Source organism: Aptenodytes patagonicus, chromosome 1 (genome assembly GCF_965638725.1).
Source record: "Aptenodytes patagonicus chromosome 1, bAptPat1.pri.cur, whole genome shotgun sequence".
NCBI lineage: Eukaryota > Metazoa > Chordata > Aves > Sphenisciformes > Spheniscidae > Aptenodytes > Aptenodytes patagonicus.
In genome coordinates this window covers 52591074-52614327 of record NC_134949.1, presented here as the reverse complement: position 1 = coordinate 52614327, position 23254 = coordinate 52591074, and the positions used below count along the sequence as shown (strand labels likewise).

The following is a 23254-nucleotide window of genomic DNA, read 5'->3' as shown; positions in this document are numbered from 1 at the left end:
TAATTCACACCACCTATACATGTGTTTTTACTTGGTTTTAGAAGGGTTTATGGGAAGAGTAGTAAGTCTGCATTTCCTTTCAATCACTGGTCCTTCTGTTTATACTACCAAGGCATTCACTAAGACCTGTAAAGGGAAAGGTAAGTCTGCAAGTATTTTCAGAAAGATTTAACAAACATGAGAAGGAAAGTTACAAAGACTAAATTAAAAATAAAACATTTATATAAATTATTATATGTTTGATAGAAATATTCATTATGATAGGTGATATGTCTGACATTTCATACACTGTACTTGGACATTTTGCAGAACATGAGAAATCACTGCTTTTTCCCACTGGAGTTTTTTTGAAGTTTCTGAAGTGTGAGGTTTTTAATGTAGAAAGTAGTAAGTATTGTAATGCAATGCTTAGTAATAAATAAAATGTTTAATAAGAAAGCGTATCTTACCACTGCTCTTCTTAAATGCAAAAAGATTTTTGTAAAATGCTCCAGTAAAATGGTATTTGACAGAAACTGGTTGTATTCTTTGGGGGAATGCGAGATGGATATTTCTGTATCATTTGTCGTTTGAGTTCGAGGAGTATCATCTGTTCTACTCAGTTTAATGCTGTGCTCAGAAGATTTATCTGTACCTGAAGACAAAAAGTTCACTAGTTAAAAATGAGTTAAAGTTCTCAAAAAAAAAAAAAAAAAAAAAAAAGAAAATATTATCAGCCAGCTAAGATTTTCCTGTGGCAGCTAAATACTTAAATGTTAGGAAATGCCAATGTTAAGGTTATCATATTTATAAGGTTATGATATTTAAAATATAAGATGCTTTTACTTAAGCATTGGGAGAAGCAGGGATAAAAAAAAGTTTAAGCAAAATAATAGTGTGTACCAAATAGCTTTCAGCCTCAAAGCCAAAACACAACCCTCATAGAAGTTAAGTTTCAGGAAGAAATCACCATGTGGCAAGCTCCCAAGAACCTTTCTGAAACTGAAGCTTCTTAAAAGGAGAAGTTAGGAAGAAAGGGAGATTTCTGAAAAATTCTGTGGTGTGGGTAGAATTGCTTCATTATTTTATTCAATACCAAATATCCTCCAAGGATAAACACAAAGGTTCATGCTAGTGGGATACAGTAATATCTGAGCTATAGGTTTCAGGTGATGTGGAGAACTAATGATGGAGGTCAAGACAGAAATTAAGAGAAAAATGTAAGTTGAAACTGATTCCAGTTGTGCACCCGTTAAAAATCCTTACAAGTTTGGTTTTCGGTCATTCCTGACTTTTTAAGGAGAGGAGGAGTTGGTGTTCTCATGTTATTCTCTACGGCTTCTCTCACCACTACAGTGCCAGAATTATTTAATGAGAATATTTCAGGATCCAAAATATTGTAACTGCAGAATGGGAGAAAAAGAACAAAGCACAAAAAAACCCCAGATGATATAATATTAAAAAGAATTTTGATATACACACACAAAATTCAGTTTCTCAAAAGTGAGTTTTGATTACTTTCCAGCAGCTTTAGGAATCAGAAATAATGAATGATAGCCAAAAGTTATAAGGAACCAAAAAATAGCACCGTATAGAATATTTCAAAACTTTCATCTGACCAGTCAAGTGAGCAATCAAAAATGTGCATGTCACCTGCCATATGATGGAAAGAAAAACTTGTTACATAGTAAACCGATTTGCATTTGGAAGCTGAACTGTTCATATGACAAACTGACTGATGATATTGTAATTCAGATCTGTTTGCATTAATGGCAATAACACAATAATCTATATTAATAGCAATCACTGATAATGCAGTAAGATATACCTGTCCAGATGCTGTGAACCACAAATTCCAATGTTATATTGCTCTTCCAGTTTCTTTTTAAATAAGTTGTAGTGTGCAACTGCCAGATAGATATTCATCTGAGACCTCCAGGGCATCTCTTCAAGACACATTTGATGAAACTTCTTTCGGTTTAAGTAATTACTCACAATTGGTTTCAGCAGTACCACTAAGGTGTGACGAGCTACCTTTTGCAACTCTTCCTTACATTTCCTAAACCAAAATATATGAAGTAGCAAAAAATGAAACTGTGTTTTCTTGAAGCTCTAGAAAAGAAAATCATGGTAAAGATACACAGAAGTATCCCATTGCATATCCACAGACTTGTATTAACTCAGAAGCATATGACATATTTCTAGCAAAAGGATTTTTGCTGCAGTCAGGAAAAGCAATTGTGCTTTCCCTCTTTAAGTGCACTTAACACACACTAAATCCTATCTTATATTTTACCAACTTCCATAAGATATTTGTCTCAGTACTTACAAAAAGTTTAGCTCTGTGTTTGAAGTTATTTGTACCTGAATCATTCAGATTATTATAGCAAATACAATGTGTTTCACACAGTCTGTTCAGGAGATGGAGGGTCTACTATTACACTATAAATTTGGATCATTCTTTTTATTGCTGTGTTTTGGTAGATAATCATCCTCAATGTGAAGGGAACATTTTATTTCAAATTTGGATGCCTGGCTTTAATTTCCAGCCATAGATTTTTTTTATGTTTCTCTGCCAGATCAAACAATTCTGTAGTACCTGGCACACATACAATGCTGTAGTCAAATCAAATTTCATTTTTTCTTTTTTATAAACTGTAAACTGATCCCTTTATCAATCTAAATTATTTTTCTGCCTGTTTTGCACGTTTAAAATGTGGGCAGAACAGTATACCGTATACAATGCTGACCATATTATATAGCAATATTATTATGTAAGATACGAAAGTGTAGCTGAAAAAGCAAAAAGCCCAGGATAAGTTAAACATCCCCTCTTCCACTGAAAGCCATGAAAATCACGTTAAGTAAGGCAGGTTTTTTCTGTTGAGGAGGAAAAATGGACGGTTTAGGTAAGTATTTGGAAGATAGTGTATGGAAGACTTTTTTGAGGTTCTTTATTTGAAACACTTCCAGAATCAGTTATGTGATTGCTTATATTCAGATATTTCTAGTTTTCTAGTTGTAATTGCTGGAAGCATAAGTGACCAAAGCACCAGGTAATGAATACTACAAATTCTTTTAGGTCAGAAGGTACCATTATTAGCGAGTTAACCAAATATATACAATTATCTTTCAAAAGAAGAGGTGAATGAATTTTCATTTGTTTTTATCAAGAAAGTTTTCGAAAGCTACAGAACAGATAATCCAAAAAGACTAGCAAAAAGATGACAAAAATCACTCTGAAACTACCTGAACATCGGGAACAAATAAACATTCTTTATTAGATTTCTAACAGGTAAGCTCCCCAACACAGTTTGAAAAGCATTATAGTACGCAGATTAACATAGCTTTTCCACCATGATAAGTCAACACGCTCAAGCTAACAGAACTGAAATACAGTCTTTGATTATTAATACAAAGACTTCAAAATCTTCAACAGTTATTCTCTGAAATAGAAATGAGATAGATTTTGTTCTCTTGCGTGGAAGCCAATTTTATACCAAACTAAAATAGAAAAGTGAGTGGGGTGTGCACATATTCATCCCTTTGATAGAAAAAAGTTTTGAAAAACACACTTAATTGTAAACTAAATCTCAGTCAAAATATTTTGGTTCTGTATATGAACCTGACAACTTATTTACCTTTGTGCTTCTGGAGATTTCATTATATTTGGATGTTTCACAAAATACTGTCGAAGAGTCTGTCTTTTCCAAATAGGACTCAAGGCTTCTTTTCTTGGTTTCTTTAAAGTTGATGCCTCTGGTTTCATTAAAGGTGAGGTCTCCATACTCTTTAAAAAAATCTTCCATGAAAATCTTAAATATACTTCAAATACTTATTTATACCTACATTATCAATTACTTGAGGTATACAGCAGTTTGGCTTATGCAGGAACAGAACAGAACAGAAAATAAATTCTGGAACTGTTTGTCAAGACAGCAAAAGAAATATTTAATATTCCAGAAAGCTTTACAATTTTTCTGGAAAGCATATGTCAAATGCCTGACACTAAGAAACCAGCCAGGTCCCCAAATATTTTCTTTCATATACCAGTGTTTCTCATCTCAAAAATAATGATAGTTCTTTCCCTATTATTGTAAATAGTAAAATTTTGCAATGCAAAAACTGAGACAGAAAACTCTTTCCCTAATCTATCTCAGATGCTAGCAGTATTACAGCATTACTAGAGGGTTATGAGGGATAAAACTCTTCCTCCAAAACAATTCAAATCCATTAAGATTATTCTTACCTTCCAATAAAAGCAAAAATTTATTTTAAAAGAATTCTGAACAAAAAGCCTTTATAGTGCAATTAGAATATCTGCACAAGGAGTTAATCATGAACAACTACTCATGAAAAAGTGTAAGTACAACATATTGTACAAAAAGGCCTAAACTGCTCTCCTTTTCTTAATGTGATGGTACCCAAGGCATTTCCTATTAACATATTGGATTTTTTAAAGGGAGCTGATGAATGGCAAGTTTTCATTGATTTTGGAATGCGCTACTCTGACTCATCTCAAATTCCTCACAATTGTTGGTCTTTCAGACAAATCCCATGCCAACCTTTCTTCCTCGTTTTAGGAGTGGAGAGGTGAGCTGAGGACTACAGTTTGTATCCCAGATTTTAGTAATTATGCATGTCTCTAGCTGAGGTTTTTATGAGAGCTTTTAAAAATTTATTTTTATGCTCACGATACTGCTGCCCAGTAAAGACATACATGACTCCTTAAAAATAAAACTCACTTTCTGAAACTCCACAACTCCTGTAGTATATCTATCCATGCCTTCCAGCAGAGTGGGAGAACTTGTTTCTTTTGTTGAAATTCCATTGATACAGAGAAGGTGGTCGTTCCTCCTGACAAACAAATAATGTTAAAAGCAGCAGCAGCAGCAGCAGCAGCAGCAGCAGCATGTTAAACTCCTTTCATAGTTAAAGGGTTATCTCTGGGAACAGGTAGAGCACATGAAATTCCTATTTCATTGGGAGTTTTAAATTCAGCAGGTTTTCTTTCCTTCTTCCCCTTCAGAAAATAGGACGTGCTCACTTTCAAGGTTTATTATAGAAATCTCAATTTATAGGCAACAACTATCTCACTTTCCTAACTCCTAGTAAAACAAAAGTTTGCTTCATTACCCAAATTCTACTACAGAATTCTGCAAAGAACTTCTTCATGTCCAATTTTTTTTTGTCTTTTATAACAGCAATTCCTGTTCCCTATGATATATCTCCTTTTCATTGATTATTTGCCTTTCAAATTTTAGAAATACCGATGTGCATTTTTAACAAAGTTATAGTTAAATTTCTTTGGAATCCTTTTAAGTAAGTGTCTACAATTTGGTGCCACTTATCTTTTCAGTAGAGATTTTTTTTTTAGACACTACAGTAGGCCCTGATCAGTTTGCTTTTGATTTAATCCAACATACTTTTCTGACTTATCCCACCGCCTCATAATAATACAGCAAATGGCCATTTTACCAAGTGGTGTCTGTGAAAAGGAAAATCCTGGAAATTGCTGATGGTAGACAGGAATTTTGAACAGACACAGCCAAGGGAGAAGTCTCCATGTATAATGAGGTCACAATACAATATTTTCTGTAGCTATATAATCCTCTGTGTTCATGGAACTTCTGCAGACTAGGAGCCATGGAAATGGCTCCAGATGGGTCTTCTACCAGGTACAATTTACAGTTTCTGCTGTAACTGTGACACTGGTGAACCTAAGTAGCAGATTTTCACTACTACTGTCATAGAGATCTACCTTTTCAAGTAAACTTGCACATTGCCTGCCCATTCCAGAACGCGTTGAAACTTCTCTTCATTCAGGATTTTGTGCAAAACTTGAACAAAGAACTCAAGAAAACGTGATTTCTTTCTGAATTTCATCACTACAATAAAGTAACGAATAATTAACACAGTTTTTGTATTTATGCTGTAACAAGTTTCTGAATTCAGCTATAATTACAGCTATGTATGTCTCAAAGCACATATTTATGTCATGTTGCATGCTGATGAAGAAAAGGCATACTGATACTAAAATCAGATAGGTCATGATACACAATAGCAATTGCTAAATACTTCTTCTTGTGACCGGGCATCCAGAATCACAAGTTCACTCTATTTACACTCCTAGAATGACAAACATTCTAGGGACTGAGAAAACAGGTCTGGAACTATTTTTGTATCATGCAGTACATAGTGCAAAAATATTTTATAACAATATTCAACATGCCTAATTGTACACATGCCTGAAAATCATGAAAAAACAATAAAGCAAGTATAAACAAAGTAACTGCATCCTATTCACTTAGGTTGCTCATTAGTGTACATTGCTCATTAGTCACATTAGTGTACAAGCATCACACAGTTCTCATTGCAGCAGTGGAGCTGTGTTGTCTAGATTTTAGGCAGCTTTTTAATTGTTTGCAAACTGCTTTTACTGTTTGGCTGTCTTCATAAATTTTACCATCCAGAAATAAATATTTAACCTATCTGAAAGCTATACTAATTTTACAGGCTAGGCTCCATTGTTATTTTGAACACCAGTATTAAAAAAAAATAAGGCAGTGGCAAAGGCCACATACCAGAATCTTAAATCTTATTTCAAAAACACAAGTGTACTCAGACTTTTGTGAATTCCTCTTTCAGTAACGTAATTTAATGTGGAAGTGGGGTATCTCAATTTAAAAAGAAAATTCCACACGAACAGAACCTTAGAAAACTTGACACAACTTTAAAAAAATGAGCTCATTTTTAAGGTTTTTAGAAAATAAACTTATTCAAATTATTTAAAATATTAATATTTTATATACTTAACATCAACATCTAAAATAATTTGTTGCAAGTATTTCATACGCTTCTAAATGTGACTATATTAAGAACTTTTTTAAACTATGTTTTACTTGATTTTGTATATTTGAGAACAAAATGAAGAGAAAGTTTCCAAGAGCTTGTTCCAAGCAAGGAGCAGGTAGCTTTACTGGCAACTTGCTGAAGTAAAGAAGTCTTTACAATTAAAATAAACACCAATTGTCCTACCTTCTCGATAAGCACTGTTTGATGTCCAACATGAAATTACAGGGTAGAGGAACAAAGGATCTTCCTGTCCTGTAAGCTCTGATCCACGAGCTACATTGATAACCAAATCAAATCCATTATGACAAGCAGTGATAGTGTACAATAGAAACTCTACCTGTAATCGTAACTGAAGACTAGAAAAATCTTCTTTAGCACAGAGTTTGCTTTTAAATCTCTGTTATCCAGAGAGAAATTCAAAAGCTTGCTCTTTTCTTCTAACATAAGTAGCTGTGCCACTTAAATAACACAGAGCTTACAGAGGTGAGTGATGAACTTCCAGCTACTAGACTAATAAGCAGGATGTCTGGAGTTCATCAGAGGTCTAACAAAGGTCCATACAAATCATCAACGGAGGAGGATGTGCAGTAAGGACATGTCCAAAAATGTATTTAAAGCTATACAGCATGAACTGAACACATGATGCTGCTAGTGACTAGTGCTTACATACATGCTTGGCATATGGATAGCATAAGTAGGTAAAGGAATTTTTTTTTCTTCACCTAAATATTTATATAAAAATATGTATACAAATGTATTTCTAGTCCATAAATAATATATTAGATATAGGTGTAAATAATATATACAATACATAGATATAAATAGTATATATAATATATAGGAGAACAGTAACTTGGATTCAAGCTTCTGAGAGTTAAACACAACTGCGTTACCAGCTGATGAGCACCAGAACAATGTTACATGTGCTAGTTGCTATTTTGCCTTAATAAAGAAACATGACCTACAAATTTTGTGCTTAGGCAAGTTCTGTGGTTGAAAAAGATCAATGCACCTAGTCCCTGAAAAAAGGGAGGTTAAAAATGCACTGTGGAACAACCAGTTGTGATAGTGGATCAATAGCTACACCCTCCAATGGTAGCAGTTAGTTGAAGTGTGTTGAATGCAAAAAATGTCCAATTAAATAGGACAGCCAGCAGGACAAGGAGATTTTTTTTTTATTTTCTTTTTAGGACAAGTCACACCCTTCATTAGTACTCTCTCCTATTTGACAAGTTCAAAAATATACTGCTTCAAATGAGCATTTTCACAAAGAATAATACCTCCCAAAAATTTTTAAATGTGAAAACATTTGAAATTTCGTAATTTAAATTGTACTGTGTAGGAAATATTTTGTTTATCTCAGTTTCTTATGAAAGAGGCAGATTCATCTCTTTTTCATTTTTCTTGTAGACTATCATCAATGGAATGCTAAGTGTTGATCCACTTTTAAGGATTTCCTATGACAAGGTTTTTTCTAAAATATTTTTAATAGCATGCCCTACAGGTGTGCACGTTGTCCTAAACCACTTATACATATTTGTAAGGACAGCTGTAAGCTTTGTTATTTGTTTTGCATGGCCTCAGCTAAGGAGTCCTCTTCAATTTGTATCCTGAAACTTATTGATGAATATGCTATTTCAGCAACGCAGCAGACTTCAGCCATCAAGTATTTGCCAATTACTGAAAATTTGATCTTCTCTAACTGATCAACCCATTAATTTAACTTTCTATTAAGTAAGAATGGAACATCATTTTATTAAGTAATCAATGTAATTTTTCAATTAACTTACAAAATTCATTCATTCTGTAACTTGTTCTGCAGGAATGCAGGCATCAGTGTCAGCAGCAAAAAATGAAGAATCAGTGCACAGATGAATGGAATTTTTGCATCACTCTTTTTATCCTATTTATTACAGAAATGCTTTCTCTTCTAAGACAGAAATGTCTTATATATGTCATATATATGTCCACCATATACAGAGATGGTGGACAATAATTAGAACATGAGTCAACAGCATGCCCTTGCAGCAAAGACCAGTTGCATACTGGGCTGTATTGGAAACAGCATAGCCAGCAGGTCAAGGGAAGTGATTATTCCCCTGTATTCGGCACTTGTGAGACCACATCTAGATTACTGTGTTTGGTTTTGGACACTGTAGTACAAGGCACTGACATACTGGAGTAAGTCCAGTGAAGGGCCACCAAGATTATAAGGAGCTAGAGTGCGTGACAAAGCAAGAAGAGGCTGAGAGAATTGGGTTTATTCAGTCTTAAGAAGAGATGGCTAAGAGGAGTCTATACCTACCTAATAGGAGGAATACAGAATGTGGAGACAGAGTGTCCTCACTAATAGCACAAGAGGCAATAGACAGAAGCTGGAAATTAGAAAATTCCAAATAGATATAAAGAAAAAGTTTTTAACCATAAGGGTGGTCAACTATTGGAACAGGTTGCCCATAAAGGTTGCAAAATCTCTTTCTTCAGAAAGATTCAAAACTTGACTGGACAAGTCCCAGAGCAACCTGATCTAATTGTACCTGTTTTGACCAGGGGGTTGGAATAAATGCCTTCCAACCTAAATTATTTTATTATTCTATCCAGGCTCCAAGGAGTACAAGATGCCATGTAAATGTAACAGAAAAAAAATCAGTAGTGGCTTTGTGTTTTAAGTTCTAAACAAATTTGCTTTTTAAGTCCTAATTATTAATTCATCTAACTTCGGCAGAACTATTAGCCTGAAAATTCTTGTGCTTAATCCAGACACTAAGATATTTTAAAGTTGATATATCCATTCCTGAGTTACAAGGTATTTAAATGCTAGTATACATTAAATTCCTTCACAAAAAGGACAATTTCTGTTAACTTTCTTCAGGAAGCCTTTTCTCCACTAAAATTTCCTGCAGTGGTCATTAGCACTGGTAGGGTAGTAAGACATGCTATAAATGGATAATGGTCTTTGCCACTGCATTTTCTGATTTAGGAAAATAAAGTAAGCCTAAATAACATGGAACCCAATTTACAGGGATTGGGAGAATAGAACAGAATAGAACAAAATAGAACAAAAATAGACCATAGAACAGAATAGAACAAAAATGACCATTCCTTTCTAAGAAGGAATGAGTGTTTTGGTGGAAATGATGAAAAAGGTGAATAAATGTCATTTTACACATCACTACCAGGTATAAATAAGATCACTGAAGCTAGGATTTTGGTTGATTTATCATGGAAGATATATGAGATTAAAGTACGTCTTAGGTAAATAATTTTTACAAATAAAGCATAGAAAATTCTATAGGAAAAGGTAAGAAGTGTTTTAATAGTACACCCACCTGGTTTTGTCAGTCTGAGGAGATTTGATTCAAGAGCACTTAGATTTTCTGTTGCTTTTTCCATTGCAGCTAAATGGGATGTCTTTGCAGAAGTGGTCTGAAATATCCAATACTTATTTATGAAAACTTAGCTTTTACCTAACTAAAACCACCAGGTCAACAGTGGAGTTGAGGTTAGATCCCAAGTCTTCTAATTCTATACCTGATAATTTCATCAATACTGTCTTATTTTTCTTTTCAGGTAAAATAAAATTGGTGTTCATAGATTTTTTAGTACAGCTTCAAAAACCTGGCCATGATTCATTCTTGATCAATCTCCAAGGGAGTGAGTGGAGTTGCTCTGCCACCAAATAAATTTTTAGGGAAGTCCCACATGCTACTACAACAACATATTTGAACAGATTGTTTGACAAAATATATTGTTTTCCAGAAAAAATAATATTTTGTAGATTATTTACTGCCTACAGAAATAAAAATCTTCCTCTGGAAAGAAAGTTCCTTTTTTTCACTTCGGTGAAAATGTAATTTTCAGTCAGCCCTACTTGGCTCAAGATATTATATTGTTTCTATGATCTTAGATTCCTTTCTCTTTTTTGGTATGAACCTGGGAGCAGCTAACACAAACTCAGCAATAAACAATGGAGAAAATTTTGTCCTGGATCCTGTCAGTGTCCTACAAATTTTCTTACACAAATCCTTCCCTGTAAGCTGACTGACTTTTTGTCCCTCTCTTTAATATATCTCAGTTTCATGCTCACGCTGCTTCCTTTCTTCCTCTCTCATTATTCCTACTTTCTTACCTCTTTTTCAAATCTCCTCTCCAGTAAAATCTCTTATAAAATTATTTAAAGAAAAAAACAGACAGAAAAGAATGGAGAATCAACACTTTACTCTGATTCTAAGTTGTAGGAAATCCTCACAACCTGCTGCATCTCTTTGTAATTTAAGTATTAAGGTCTTTGAGGTTGAAAGTTCTTCCTCCATTGAAAAATATTTTTCAGTCTACACAATTCCCAAGTCACTCTCTTATTACGACTCAGTTTGAAGCAGCTGCTACACAAAATGAGAGGCTAAGTTTCTACATTATTTAGGATTTTTTTGCTATTCTTTACTGATAAAATTCTTTAATTATTTTTTCTGTCTAATAAAGCATTCCTGGAAACTATGTGAAGATCAGTTAGGGATGCTTGTATAAATATCTGCAGGATCCTCATGGCTCTGAACTGTAATATTGCTAACCCCTCTCCAGTTCAACAAGATGAGACCCTGTACCCACTGCAATCTGCAACTGGTCTTAACAAAGATGGCTACAATTAAACAGAAGCCTCTCAGCTGTACTTTGGGAAACTCTTATTCTACAAGAAAACTCTTATTCCATAGAATCACTTCTAAAACAAAAAGTTAATAAATGTTGTCTTCAAAATAATAGAATACAGTATTTAGAGAAAAGAAAAAGTAAAAATCAGAGCAATTACTTTAACTTCTTTGTTAGTGTGTATTTCTTCAGTTTTCATAGCTCCTGACAGGCAGGGTGAGGTTGTTGGTGAGGAATCCAACAATTTTTTCCCATAGTTAACAATAATTACTGCTAGTTCATATTCTTTCCATGAACGTAGTACCTATTAAAGAATCATCTGTTATATATTTTTGTTTTGCATAACATGTAATGTTTCATTATTGTCTACTTATAATTGTCAAAATGCATGAATATTATAAATAGAAATTAATTACTCAATACTTAAGTTTCCTTTCATAAAAAAAACAGGACTATAGACCTGTAAAATAATTGAAATTGCAGATATGTTATCTATGTGTTCTACTTCTGCTTAACCTATTCCTCAGAGAATAGAAAGATTTAACCAGAAGTATCTATTGCTGTGATTGACATTCTCCCTGCTCTTAGGCAGTATTGCTGTCAAAGAATATAAAGGGTAACTAAATGATCCTCATTTACCTCTCTGGTATTAAATGCACATTTGAAAATCCCAACTGTATTAGCGAAAGGAGTGGTGAAATTTATTTTTAAAATTATGGAATTTATGAATGAACAGTGTAGGGAATGTTTTTAGATGGCTTTATCTTCTTTAGATAGAGCTCTAAAGGCCAAAGTGCTTCTACTATATGCAAGGTAACTTCACGTTAGGGTGTTTGTCTTTGGGATACAAAATAAGTGTATAGATTACTTAAGGATAAATACAGTTCATGGCCTGACTGTAACTCGACAGAAAACCATATACCATGGATTAATCAAAAGTATTTTCAATTCACTCATTCTGTTTGCTATTCTGTTGAAATGCTATCTGTAAGGAAAAAAAAAAAATCAGCAGTACAAGCAGACAGTCATTTAGCTGGGGAATCCAACACCAAACAAACACTATATCAAGGTTTCAAGGATCTTAATAGGCTTTATTGGCCTTGATAGCCTCCACCTGGGCCCTCCCCCCATGGGGCCAGGAGCTCCCTTTCAGCTCAGGCCTGAGCCTACAGTCCCTGCCAGCTCCTGTGTGGTAGGAATGCTGGTCTCCAGCGTGCTCCAAGTCATGCCTGGGCCTGACAATGGATCCACTGGTCTGGACACCTGACCCATGGACTGACTCCTCAGCTTGACCTCAGACTGCTCCCATCACGATGGACCAGCCTGCTGGGCTGTGTCTGACCCTAGCTACCCTCACCAGACCTGATCCTGACCTGCAGATTGACTTCCCAGCTTCAGCTCAGACCTGCCTCGTCACCACAAACTCACCCAATGATCTGGACTCCTGGTTGAACCTGACTGCCAGGTGCTGCCCTGCCGGCCGTGGCATTGCCCTCGGCTCCTGGCTCCCCAGCCCTCTCTGTGCCCTGACACTGCCCTCACAGCCATGAAATAATTGATTAATACAAAGAAAATGACAACACTAAGGCTTAAAATACTCATCTTCATAGAAAGAATGAAAACTGGGTCTCCTTGCAGTGCACTTCTAAGGATATTTGACACTGATTTGGTCTTGTGAGGTGAGCACAGAGATCCAGCTCCTATAAAGACCGGGGTGAAGGATCACCAACACAGGGGAATCCCTCAAAGCATCAGCCACAGCTCAGCTTCAGTATGAGCTCTTAGCTGAGGTGCACTCAAAGCTAGAGGAAAGCTGACTTTTTCAGCATCATACATTTATCATGGTGGGTACTTAACTCTAGCCTGTCTCTACACCTGAGGAAAAAAAATCCTACTGGTACCACATTTCTCTTTATCTCACTAAATAGATTGAGTATCTGAATCATAAATGTGATCTACAGATATGTATTATGGTTAAAAGTCAAGGTGTTTATGTTCCTGCCAGCATGTGGAACTAAATAGTGTAAAGTCTCTTGTATCTAATTAGCAAATAAGTCAGATATGCTAATCTGATTAAAACTACAAATATGGCCTATTTGCAGTAAATAAACTTTTAAATTTATACATTATATATAGGCCTTATTGAAAATAGTACTACCTTAAATGTAAAAATACACACAATGATATAAAATACAGATTTCACGTCATGGACTAATAGTTACAGTCTATTTTCTGAAGAAATGAAAATTCTCAATTCTATTAAAAAGTCAAAATGTCATTATTATATAAAATGTACTGATACAAAGATACTAATAAATATTTCTATACCTTTACTATTTAAGAGTGCCAGTTCTCTAAGATATCACTCTGAAGGCCAGCTTACTAAATCTTTTTATTCTCTAAATGACAAGAGCTATATCTTAAACTAAGCTGTAAGCACAATAATACACACCATACCTTTGCTGTATAAAATGAAGTACAAGCTATCATATGCTGAATACTCTCATAACATCCTGCCTGCCTCCTCTGCAAAGTAGCACTTGGAATTTCTTGAAGGACAGCCAAGCACTTAATGAGGATCTGTAAATACAAGGGTTAAAACAAAGTTTGTAGTCTGCAACACACTTAGAGCTTGTACCTTTGTACAGCCTATTGTATTTAATGGTGAACTTTACAAATACTTTGAAATCTAACGGATAGTATGAAATGCTAGCTCTACAAAAGCCAATAATAAAATTTCCATTGAATTTAACGGTGTCAAGATTTCAACCACAGCCCTTTGGAATAAACGACATGTTCACATAAAATCACAGATACTAAATTACAGATACATGATGGATATTTTTGCTAATTTAATTAACATGAAATCAAAGAATGCTTAATTCAGTGAGATGACATACTCCTAGTAGAGGACTGCTTAAAAATATATTGAGCTGGTCAGAATTTTAAATGAAAGAAAAATGTTTCCCCCATTTTTGTCTATCAGACATGAAAAGGACATGCGACTAAATTATTGTTCCCTTTAATTAGGAAATCTGAAACAGAAGCCATTTCTAGTGGCTAGCTGCGCCTTTAGTAGGTCATCACAGCCAATAACGTCTTAAGCAAGAGGCTATCCCTGTGTGTAAACAGATTTTTTTTTTTTTCCTAAAAACTTTTCAGGGCCCTGAGTGCCCCAATAGTCATTCGCTGAGCAGCCTCACTTGGGGCCTCCTCTCACACTTCTGCCCAGGAGCCCAGGAGTCCCAAGTAAGCTCAGACACAAGCCTTCAGTCCCTGCTTGATCTATGGTATTGTCATGCTGGTCTTCAGTTCTGTCTCCTGGAGGGACCTTGGACCTGTGTTGTAGCCTTGTCTCCAGTCTCTGGCTCCAACTTCTGCAGCTCCTGACTTTTTCTCCTGGATGGACCCTGGGCCAGCCCAATAACTTCACCTTCTCTGGACTCTCAGTGGATCCTCTTACCAACACCCTGCTCTGTCTGCCATGTTCAGATGCTGCTAGTCTGTGCCTTGCCTGCACTGCAGTCACCTCATCCTTCCTCATAGAGCGAACATGCTATTACTGCTGCCGCCTGACAAAACTACCTAATTACAGGGAAAAAGTTGCATGTTTCTATTGTATCCTTGCTGAATCTAAAAAACATGTCTGCTGCTTCGGAAATGGCAGGAAAGAATTCAGGTACTCTGTTTTCAAAGAGAAGGTGCTTGCTTCTGGAAAGGAGCACATGCCTGAAAACTAAAGACTGCATTATCAAAACATTGTATAGCCTTCTTTTTTTAAGAAGAAGAGAGAACTGTATATGAAGCAAACATTCCAAAAAAAAGCCATAGGCAAATGCTGCTTTTCTTTCCTCAAAATTGCCATCTGCAAGTAGCATTCAAGTAGAAGTTACATCATAGATTCTACTATAGTTTAAAAATACCAACAAATCATCCCGAAGAAACAATCAATATTCTGCAGTTACTTTAGCATCTCTGAGAGCAGAATCTGTGCAGCTTACACAGAACATATATGCATTGGGAACACATAAAACCATAAAAGGCTTTTCTCTGAGCAGCTACTAAGAACTCGAAGCCTAGACATTTAGCTCTCCCACTGTACACTCCACTATAAGTTTAATTTTAATCGCTATAACTGCAGGACTTTGATGCCAGCTGCTTTGTCTTAAAATGCTCTCACCTGAACTACTGGCACTGAAGAAATCTTGTGATAAATAATTGGAGCAAGGAGACCATAACATTGTACAACAGACTGCAGGGTGTAATTTGCATCATTCAACCAATTGCTAAGTTCAATTGCCACAGTCATTCTTTTACATTCTGCTAATCTAGCAACCTGTAAAAGAAAAACACATTTTGATTCAAATATGAATTCTGTTGTTTTAAATCATTTGCGAGTGAAAGAAGGCAGATGTTATTGCAGTTTAAAAAGCAGTGTAAGCAGCAAATAAGAGTTTAAAAATTAATTTACATTGACACCTGTTAGAAGTATATTAACAAATGCAACATTATTCATGATTCTAAAGGAAACAATTGTTCGTGACCTAATTGTGCCCTCTGAATTTACCCATATAATTTACAAACCCTGGTTAACAACCTCAATCTCCATTCCATGTGGAGTGGAAATTTCACATGCTAACCTTTCAGAGTAGGTAAGGGGAGGATAAAAATCCCTTCCTTTCCCTTCCAGTTATCTGCTGCAGTCCTTGCATGGGTGAGCAGATCCAGTAAAGTCACTGAGTAATCGACTGCTCACATTTTTACGAGACAAGTACTTCAGCAAAGAAAGAGTGGAATAGGAATTTAATAATACAGGAGGAAAAGCTTGACTATCCAAATAAAAAAGAAAGGTTTTTTGTGTCATTAACATGCCATTATACTGTAAGAAAGTCTGAAATAAGACAAAAGAAGCTTAGTATATTAAAACCATGAAACCCTGTCAGAAGTTCAATATTAATGAAAATGTATGTATTAAATAGTAGAAATGTTTAAAATTAAAAATCCAATGTGCATCTTAGTAGGACAAAAATAACAGTGATTATACTTATTTCTTAAATTATAGTCTACCACCACTGAAGTCAAGGAAAATCCTTCCTCAGTTGGAATCACTGGGCTTTGGATTAGGCAATAACTGAATCAGAAACCATCTTTTCACCAGGATACAAAATAACCAACAGCTACTAAAATACTTCAGAAAGGAAGACCAGGTAACTCACAGAAAATTAAGTATTCTGTAAATAGGATTAGAACATTGCAACATTTATCTTGCAATGATGAAATAAAGCTGATCAAAAAGTAAAATCAAATCCAATATATTATTTTAAGCCACACATACTTGTTCCTTATAAAGTATCTCATTGGAACAGATGGAATCACAGAAGAGTGCTCCTTCCATGACATTAATGTCACAGACAGCAAATATATTCCTCAGAAAGAGGTGCAAGGTAATAGGAGAAGTCTGAGATACAGCTTCAAAACGTAACCTACAAAAAAAAAAAGCAAAAGAATGGTAAAAGCATGTTAATGATGATTCAGATATCGCATGCCTGAAACTACATTATATTAAAATGCAGTCTTTAATTTTAGAACGATGGACAAAAAGGATTACTGTAGCTACTTCTGGAAATAAGATTTATACATAAAACTGAAAAAACTGCTTAAAATTTCTAACGAAAAATAAATAAAAGGGATAAGACTCCTTTTCAAATTGCTGTCCACCTTCTAGTATCCTAAGACAGCTTTTCCTTAGTTGTTTCACCTAATCCAGTGAAACTTACTTTGAACTTTCTTTGAAAATTTGGGATGCTACAGCTTATTTAACTGTCTTCTTTTACACATTATTTGTCTGTATTCTGACAATGATGCATGCAGTTGTGAAGTCCATTAATAAGTATTAGTAACAGACTCCTTTTCATCACTGATTCTTGTATTACAAGTCTCAAAAGAATCTCTTTTCTTCTGCCTGCTTTTTTGTTTTGGGTTTTTTTTTCCTTCCCTGGAGGTAGGGGGGCATTTGTCCTTGTTATATTTTTTAAATATTTTTGTTACAGGAAAAATCCTATGATTTTGAAGTATAAGAAATAAATTCCTCCTTGTCCTCGACTGTATTTCCTGAAAGAGACTGAAACTCAAGAAGGAAGATCAAATAGATACACTCACATACTTGACATTACCAAGACATCAGCAGGGCTTCCGGCTGGAAACAAGAGGTTTCCTTTCCTTCCAGCTCCCTCTACTGTCTCTTTTCCTATGAACTCTCAAGCTAGTCCATCTTATTTCTTAGCTACCGATCAGTAAAACTGAAACTGTCTTATTTCAGATCCAATACTGCAGCTTTGAGACTCTTCCATATTAATTGCAAAAAAAAAATTAGGCTTGGACATTAACTGTCAGAAAAGCAAAATCCCTGAAACTGCTTTGCACAGCTATTTAACATTTTCTGTCTTCATTTGATTTATCTGAAAGTAGCTTCATTCAAATGTTATCTCTAGAGCTGTATGTGTTTAAAAAAAAAAGAACTGATTAGGAAAAAAGATAGCACAATGACCAGACTTGCATTCCTGCTTTGTTGCCTAGGCCAGCGATAGATTTAAAACATCCACATAGTCATGAAATAGGATGTCTAGTGATTATCTGCCTGCATCAATACAGTCCACAGACTGCCTGTAAATCCCAAATGCTCTTATGGCATGTAACATCAAGACCCTTGGTCAGTTTGTATGCCTAGTATCAGACACATGGTGGCACTTGAAGGACAGACAGGATACACACCAGTGGTCTGGCTGAGCCCCAAATAACAAGTACGTTTAGACACATTACTTTCTCCTGTAACAGGATTCAAAGCACACACAAGCCTACACTACCTGCTTGCATCCAAACAGCATTACCGTGAGAAAACCGTGGGCTCTGATGCAAGTATATCAAAACAATATAGAGAAAATGCTAGCTACATTGTATGTCTCAGAAAAGCTGATTACCGGTTATTCTGTCTGTAAAATGGAAATGCAAGTATTCTGAAAAAACTTTTAGGAAATCCCCCTAATATCTATTTCTTGAAACAAAGATCTTGATTTCTTTATTTCTTCTTTAATTCTTGAAACATTCAAGAACTATTAACACACATGCAATAAGGTTGCTTCTTGTCATTATGGTTTCAAGACTAAGCCAATCTGTTAAACTGAAACGGAGATGCTGCAAACCTTTTTCATACCTCCTCCACAAGTTTGCCAAAACTTTCCTAATGAAAGAATTAGTCTAAAAAGAATTCCACACTAATGAAGATGATGATTTGTATTCAGTTATACTGGATGTTAATTCATTATCAAATTATAACCAGTTGACTAACATTTAAAACTATTATTTTTTATTCTACTATTTCATGTCTATTATTTCATACAAGTCTCTCTCTTTTATCTGGGAATTAATTAAGTTTTGATTTATTTTTCCATTTGGCTTTATTGAATTTCAGTGAATGTAACCGCAAAATTTCTAGCTGGGCTTTGTCATCATGAAAAACCTTTAATATTATGGTTGAACATTTGAAATTTATTTATAAATGAATTAATTTTAAATATCTCTTCTAAAGCACTTTAGTATATTCAAAGATTATTGGCAGATTTATATAGCCACCCCAAAACAAAATTAGCAAGCATTTACCCATTTTGGGTGGTGTTCTTGACAAAATTTTCATGCTTTCTGAACTCTACTGCTCCCTTTATTGGAAAGTCAAGAACCCAGTACGTATTACATATTGTGCATGTGAAAATGCATCACACAGAATTAATAGCCACTTTATAAATGTTTCCCAATTATCTTAATGAAACAATCATTATAAAGAATTAGGTGTGTAAATACTAGCAGTTCCATAAATAAAAAAAATCCTCTGCTAATTATAAAACACTATATTTTTATAACACATTTCACACATTTTTTTTTCAGAATGTTTTTCATATTGCAAGTCTGAACAAAATTTCACAACCTGGTACTCTTTAAAATAAAATGTGCACATCTATAGTTAACTATTATTTTAATTTTGTTTTCGCCAGTTACCTGTTTTCAGATATAGTCAAATTACTACTTGCAGAAATAACAGCTGCATTGGCAGGCAGTGGAGAAGAATTTGAAACAAAATAATCCCACACTGGTGAAAATGCTTCTCTGGCTAATGTATAGTTGCCAGTCTGATAGGCTACCTACAAAAAAAACCACCACCAACAAAAAAAATTTAGCAAGTTTCCACGTTCATCAAATAACCAAGCCAAATGTGATTATAGTATAATGAAAGGTTTTAACGTTCCCCCTCAACATGTAAATTTACCATTTCCGTAAGAATATTCTGACATATTTGAATAAAACACATGTAATAGCAATCTGATTCTACTAATATTAGTTTGCCTTCAGGATTAGCATCAGAGAAGGCAGAAGAGTTTCCTGACTGTTAACCAAGGATCTAACAGCCCTTTGTGGAATACTTTACAGGTATTGTGCTGCAGGTTTTGAAGGCATATTATTTCATCTAGGTTCATTTTACTTTTGCTAATACTGCAGAATGCCCTGCTGCTCCGGATAATGGGATGTAAATGGAGCCGCACAAGTAGGCATAAATTCATGTGGATACTTCTTACTCTGGAAGATTTTAGGAAATCTTCTAACTGTTCCCCATGATCTGATCTATAGGGCTAGACAATTTCACTTTTCTCCATACCACAATCTGTTTTAAATTTTCTTTATGAAGAATACAGAAAATTATGATAAAGGTCTGACAGAGCCTTTGTGGTCTTCCACAAGACACTACAAAAATAATTTCAATATGAAAATGGTTGGATTTGATACCTGGTAAATTCAATCACATTTTCATCCCATACTGTAATGACTAATAAGATGATTTCTAGCACTTGGTCTCAATCACAAAAATAAAAAAATAAATTATAAAAAAGAAGAAAGAAGTTAAATGCACACTGCAAAACAGGAACAGGGATAAGAAAACTAGCTGAGAGGTATCTTTCCCCTTAAACTGGAATTTCCAATAATTTTGAATTATGAATTGAGTTACTCAAATATACCATTCGTTATGTTAAAATTGTGATTTGTGCTTATAAAGCTTTTGGCAAGAAAGTCTTGAGTTTTTACCAGAAGAAGTTTTAGAGCTACCAGTGAAAACAAGTAATTACAACCAAATTAAAGTATGTGTTTATTATCAAAGGCTCTAACCCTACCTGAGTTAGATAGGCTCGAACAGTAGTAGTAGAAATAGGTGGATAAGCAAGGATTGGTTTAGTCGTTTCTCCAATGGCATCACCAATAAGTTTTCCATCAGAAGAATATGCTGCAACTGCAAATATGTATTTCTCATTGGGATCTAAGCCTTGTATTTCCAAGAGGCTTTTCCCATCAGCTGGTATCTATCAATAAAAGTATTTTCTAGTTACACCAACTGTACATAACAAAAACAAATCTCAATTTCTAAACTTTTATTGTTAAATAAATTATTTAACGGTCTTGGATACAATCAAAGTACAACCTAGATTAACAGACATGTCATATTTCCACGTAATATTAGGTTCTTGAAGGCAATGAGAAAACAATGAAATGACAGGGGAAAAAAGTACCCATTTTCTCTGGAATGCAGTTGAGTATACAGAGCACATAACCTAAGAAAACAGTTAAGTACCAGGACCTGGAGTTTCTCTAAGACATTTTTGTCCATTTGCACATTCACACTGTGAGTGTGCATGCTTGCAGTCATTGAGCTGGAAACATTCTGGCCCCGAGCTGTGCTTCCAGAGAAAGAGCATATAGCTCTCCTCCATACATGCCACGTGCATGTATTAGATATGGGCAGAGGATGTCTCAGGTCCTCTCAGCACCATTAACAGGACTTTGGAGTTTGTGAAACAAACAACGTGTTTTTAAGATCTTCTCTTCATTTTTCCTTCAAGTAATTGCCCACCTGCACTTTAACATCACGGCTCACTCCTAACAGGCCTTTCCACCTTCCCCTCCATAACCAGGACAACTTATACAAAGGAAAGTTTTAGGGTCTTGAAACAACAAACAACTGACACAGTGACTGAAGCACAACATGAGAAACAAGATCATTGTAATGTATCATCAACACAGTGCTCGTATTCACATACTGTCTGGCCTTCATAAGGAGACCTCTGAACAACAGAAATCCCTTCAAATGCTGGGGCTGATTCCTGAACCAGCAGACCAGAAATTAGTGTAAGACAGTCTGTAGTATCCCTTTAGAGCAAGCTTTTCTCATGTTCATAAGTTGATAGATCATGCCACCACCAAGAATGCTAAACCTTTTCCATAGAGCAGGCAGATAGTGACTTTGCCTGCAGATCAGCATTTTGCAAAAGCATATCCTAAAGCAACCAGAAGTTCCATTGCTGAGGCATATGGTTAACCTCAGGTCTGTGCATCTCTAATGCCTGCCAGAGCTAAGACAGTCAGTGGCTTGGATGGACTGCAGCAAGTTCACAGAAAGACAGCTAGCAGTGGGGTGACAGTCTCCAATGAAACACTTAATTCACCTGGAGCAGGATAGTATATTGAAATTAGCTCACTGGACATTGCAGGAAGCTTGATTCTCTGGATTTGATAATAAGAATATCAAGAATAACATCAAAGCCTCTACTGCCAGCAGCTACACACACCTTCTCTTTTTATACACCTTCCTTTTTAGGGAGGATATAGGGGGAACAGGCGCAAAGGGAAAGATTTCCTCTCCATCACCGAAGACAAGTCTATCAGTGTTAGTATAGAGCTTGCTCACAAAACCAGGAAAGCTAGAAACATTGGGCAAAAGAGGTTGAGATCATTCTTCTGTCACAATGCAAAACAGAGACCTGCCCTGCAAAGAACAGAACTCTTCATGAAGAAGATTTCCAGACATAAAAATGATCACTCAGATCTGAGACTACAGTAAAATTTGCTGAAGAGAATGTGCTGAAGCCTTTTTGCCCCTTTCTTAAAACCCAGGATGCAGAGTATTTGGATGGATCACGGTCGTCATTCAGGTGGACAGTGTAATAGCATGCGTAAGTGAGTGAAAAACAGAACTCTGTGCAGTCTGTGCAGGAACATCAGAATGTGATCCAAAGGAAAACACTACACTAACACAAAACAAAAAAACCAAAACAAATTCTGAAAATAAAACATCAAATTGTAATGAAGGAATAATATAAAAGAGTACTGACACAGTCACATGATCAGTCATAAGTAATCAAAGATGTGTGGGATGATTTGTCATACCACATGTTCACAGCATGAAAGGGAAAGCACATGAACCTAGAAGACAATCATGTCTGAACATGAAGGTTATTGAAGGAGTTATATTATCATCTTGCCAGAATTAAGTAAGGTAAGGTCTTGTTAAGAAGAAATAGTTGATAGAAGTTACACAATTAAGAAAAATATTAAACTTTATATCTGTTTAGAATTTCTCTTTTTTTGAATCCCTGGAAAGAGTAGTGTCTGAGGCACACTCTATAAATGCATCATATACTTCCTTTTCCTTTTGTATTTCTTAGAAGTTGCTTAAAAAACAGAGTTATAACAGAATAGACTGAGACTTGTCTAACATGAAGCTTTTGAATCATTTAATTCATTATTCAAAAAAGGTTCCTAGATTTTTTTTTGGTTTTTGGTATGCCTTCAGCCTAGCAAAATTTCAATTGCTTAAAATAAAGATCAAAAGGTTTGTCAAAGGCTTGGCCAGTTACCGGATTAAAAAAATATGTCAGATGATGTCAGATGTATACATTTA

General features: G+C 35.2%; 1 protein-coding gene across 1 annotated transcript in view; it reads right to left on the bottom strand.

The window, feature by feature from the left end:
• CFAP54 (cilia and flagella associated protein 54) overlaps window positions 1-23254 on the bottom strand; it is a 119164-nt gene that overhangs the window by 52660 nt on the left and 43250 nt on the right. The window contains exons 23-36 of the mRNA XM_076328672.1: window positions 20694-20879; window positions 19528-19670; window positions 16814-16961; window positions 15659-15814; window positions 13936-14058; window positions 11639-11782; window positions 10164-10260; window positions 7018-7107; window positions 5741-5867; window positions 4725-4836; window positions 3621-3769; window positions 1808-2038; window positions 1246-1382; window positions 450-634 (exon numbers count right to left, since the gene is read on the bottom strand). Coding sequence (XP_076184787.1) covers window positions 450-634; window positions 1246-1382; window positions 1808-2038; window positions 3621-3769; window positions 4725-4836; window positions 5741-5867; window positions 7018-7107; window positions 10164-10260; window positions 11639-11782; window positions 13936-14058; window positions 15659-15814; window positions 16814-16961; window positions 19528-19670; window positions 20694-20879 — 2028 coding nt within the window. The remainder of the gene's footprint in view (window positions 1-449; window positions 635-1245; window positions 1383-1807; window positions 2039-3620; window positions 3770-4724; window positions 4837-5740; window positions 5868-7017; window positions 7108-10163; window positions 10261-11638; window positions 11783-13935; window positions 14059-15658; window positions 15815-16813; window positions 16962-19527; window positions 19671-20693; window positions 20880-23254) is intronic.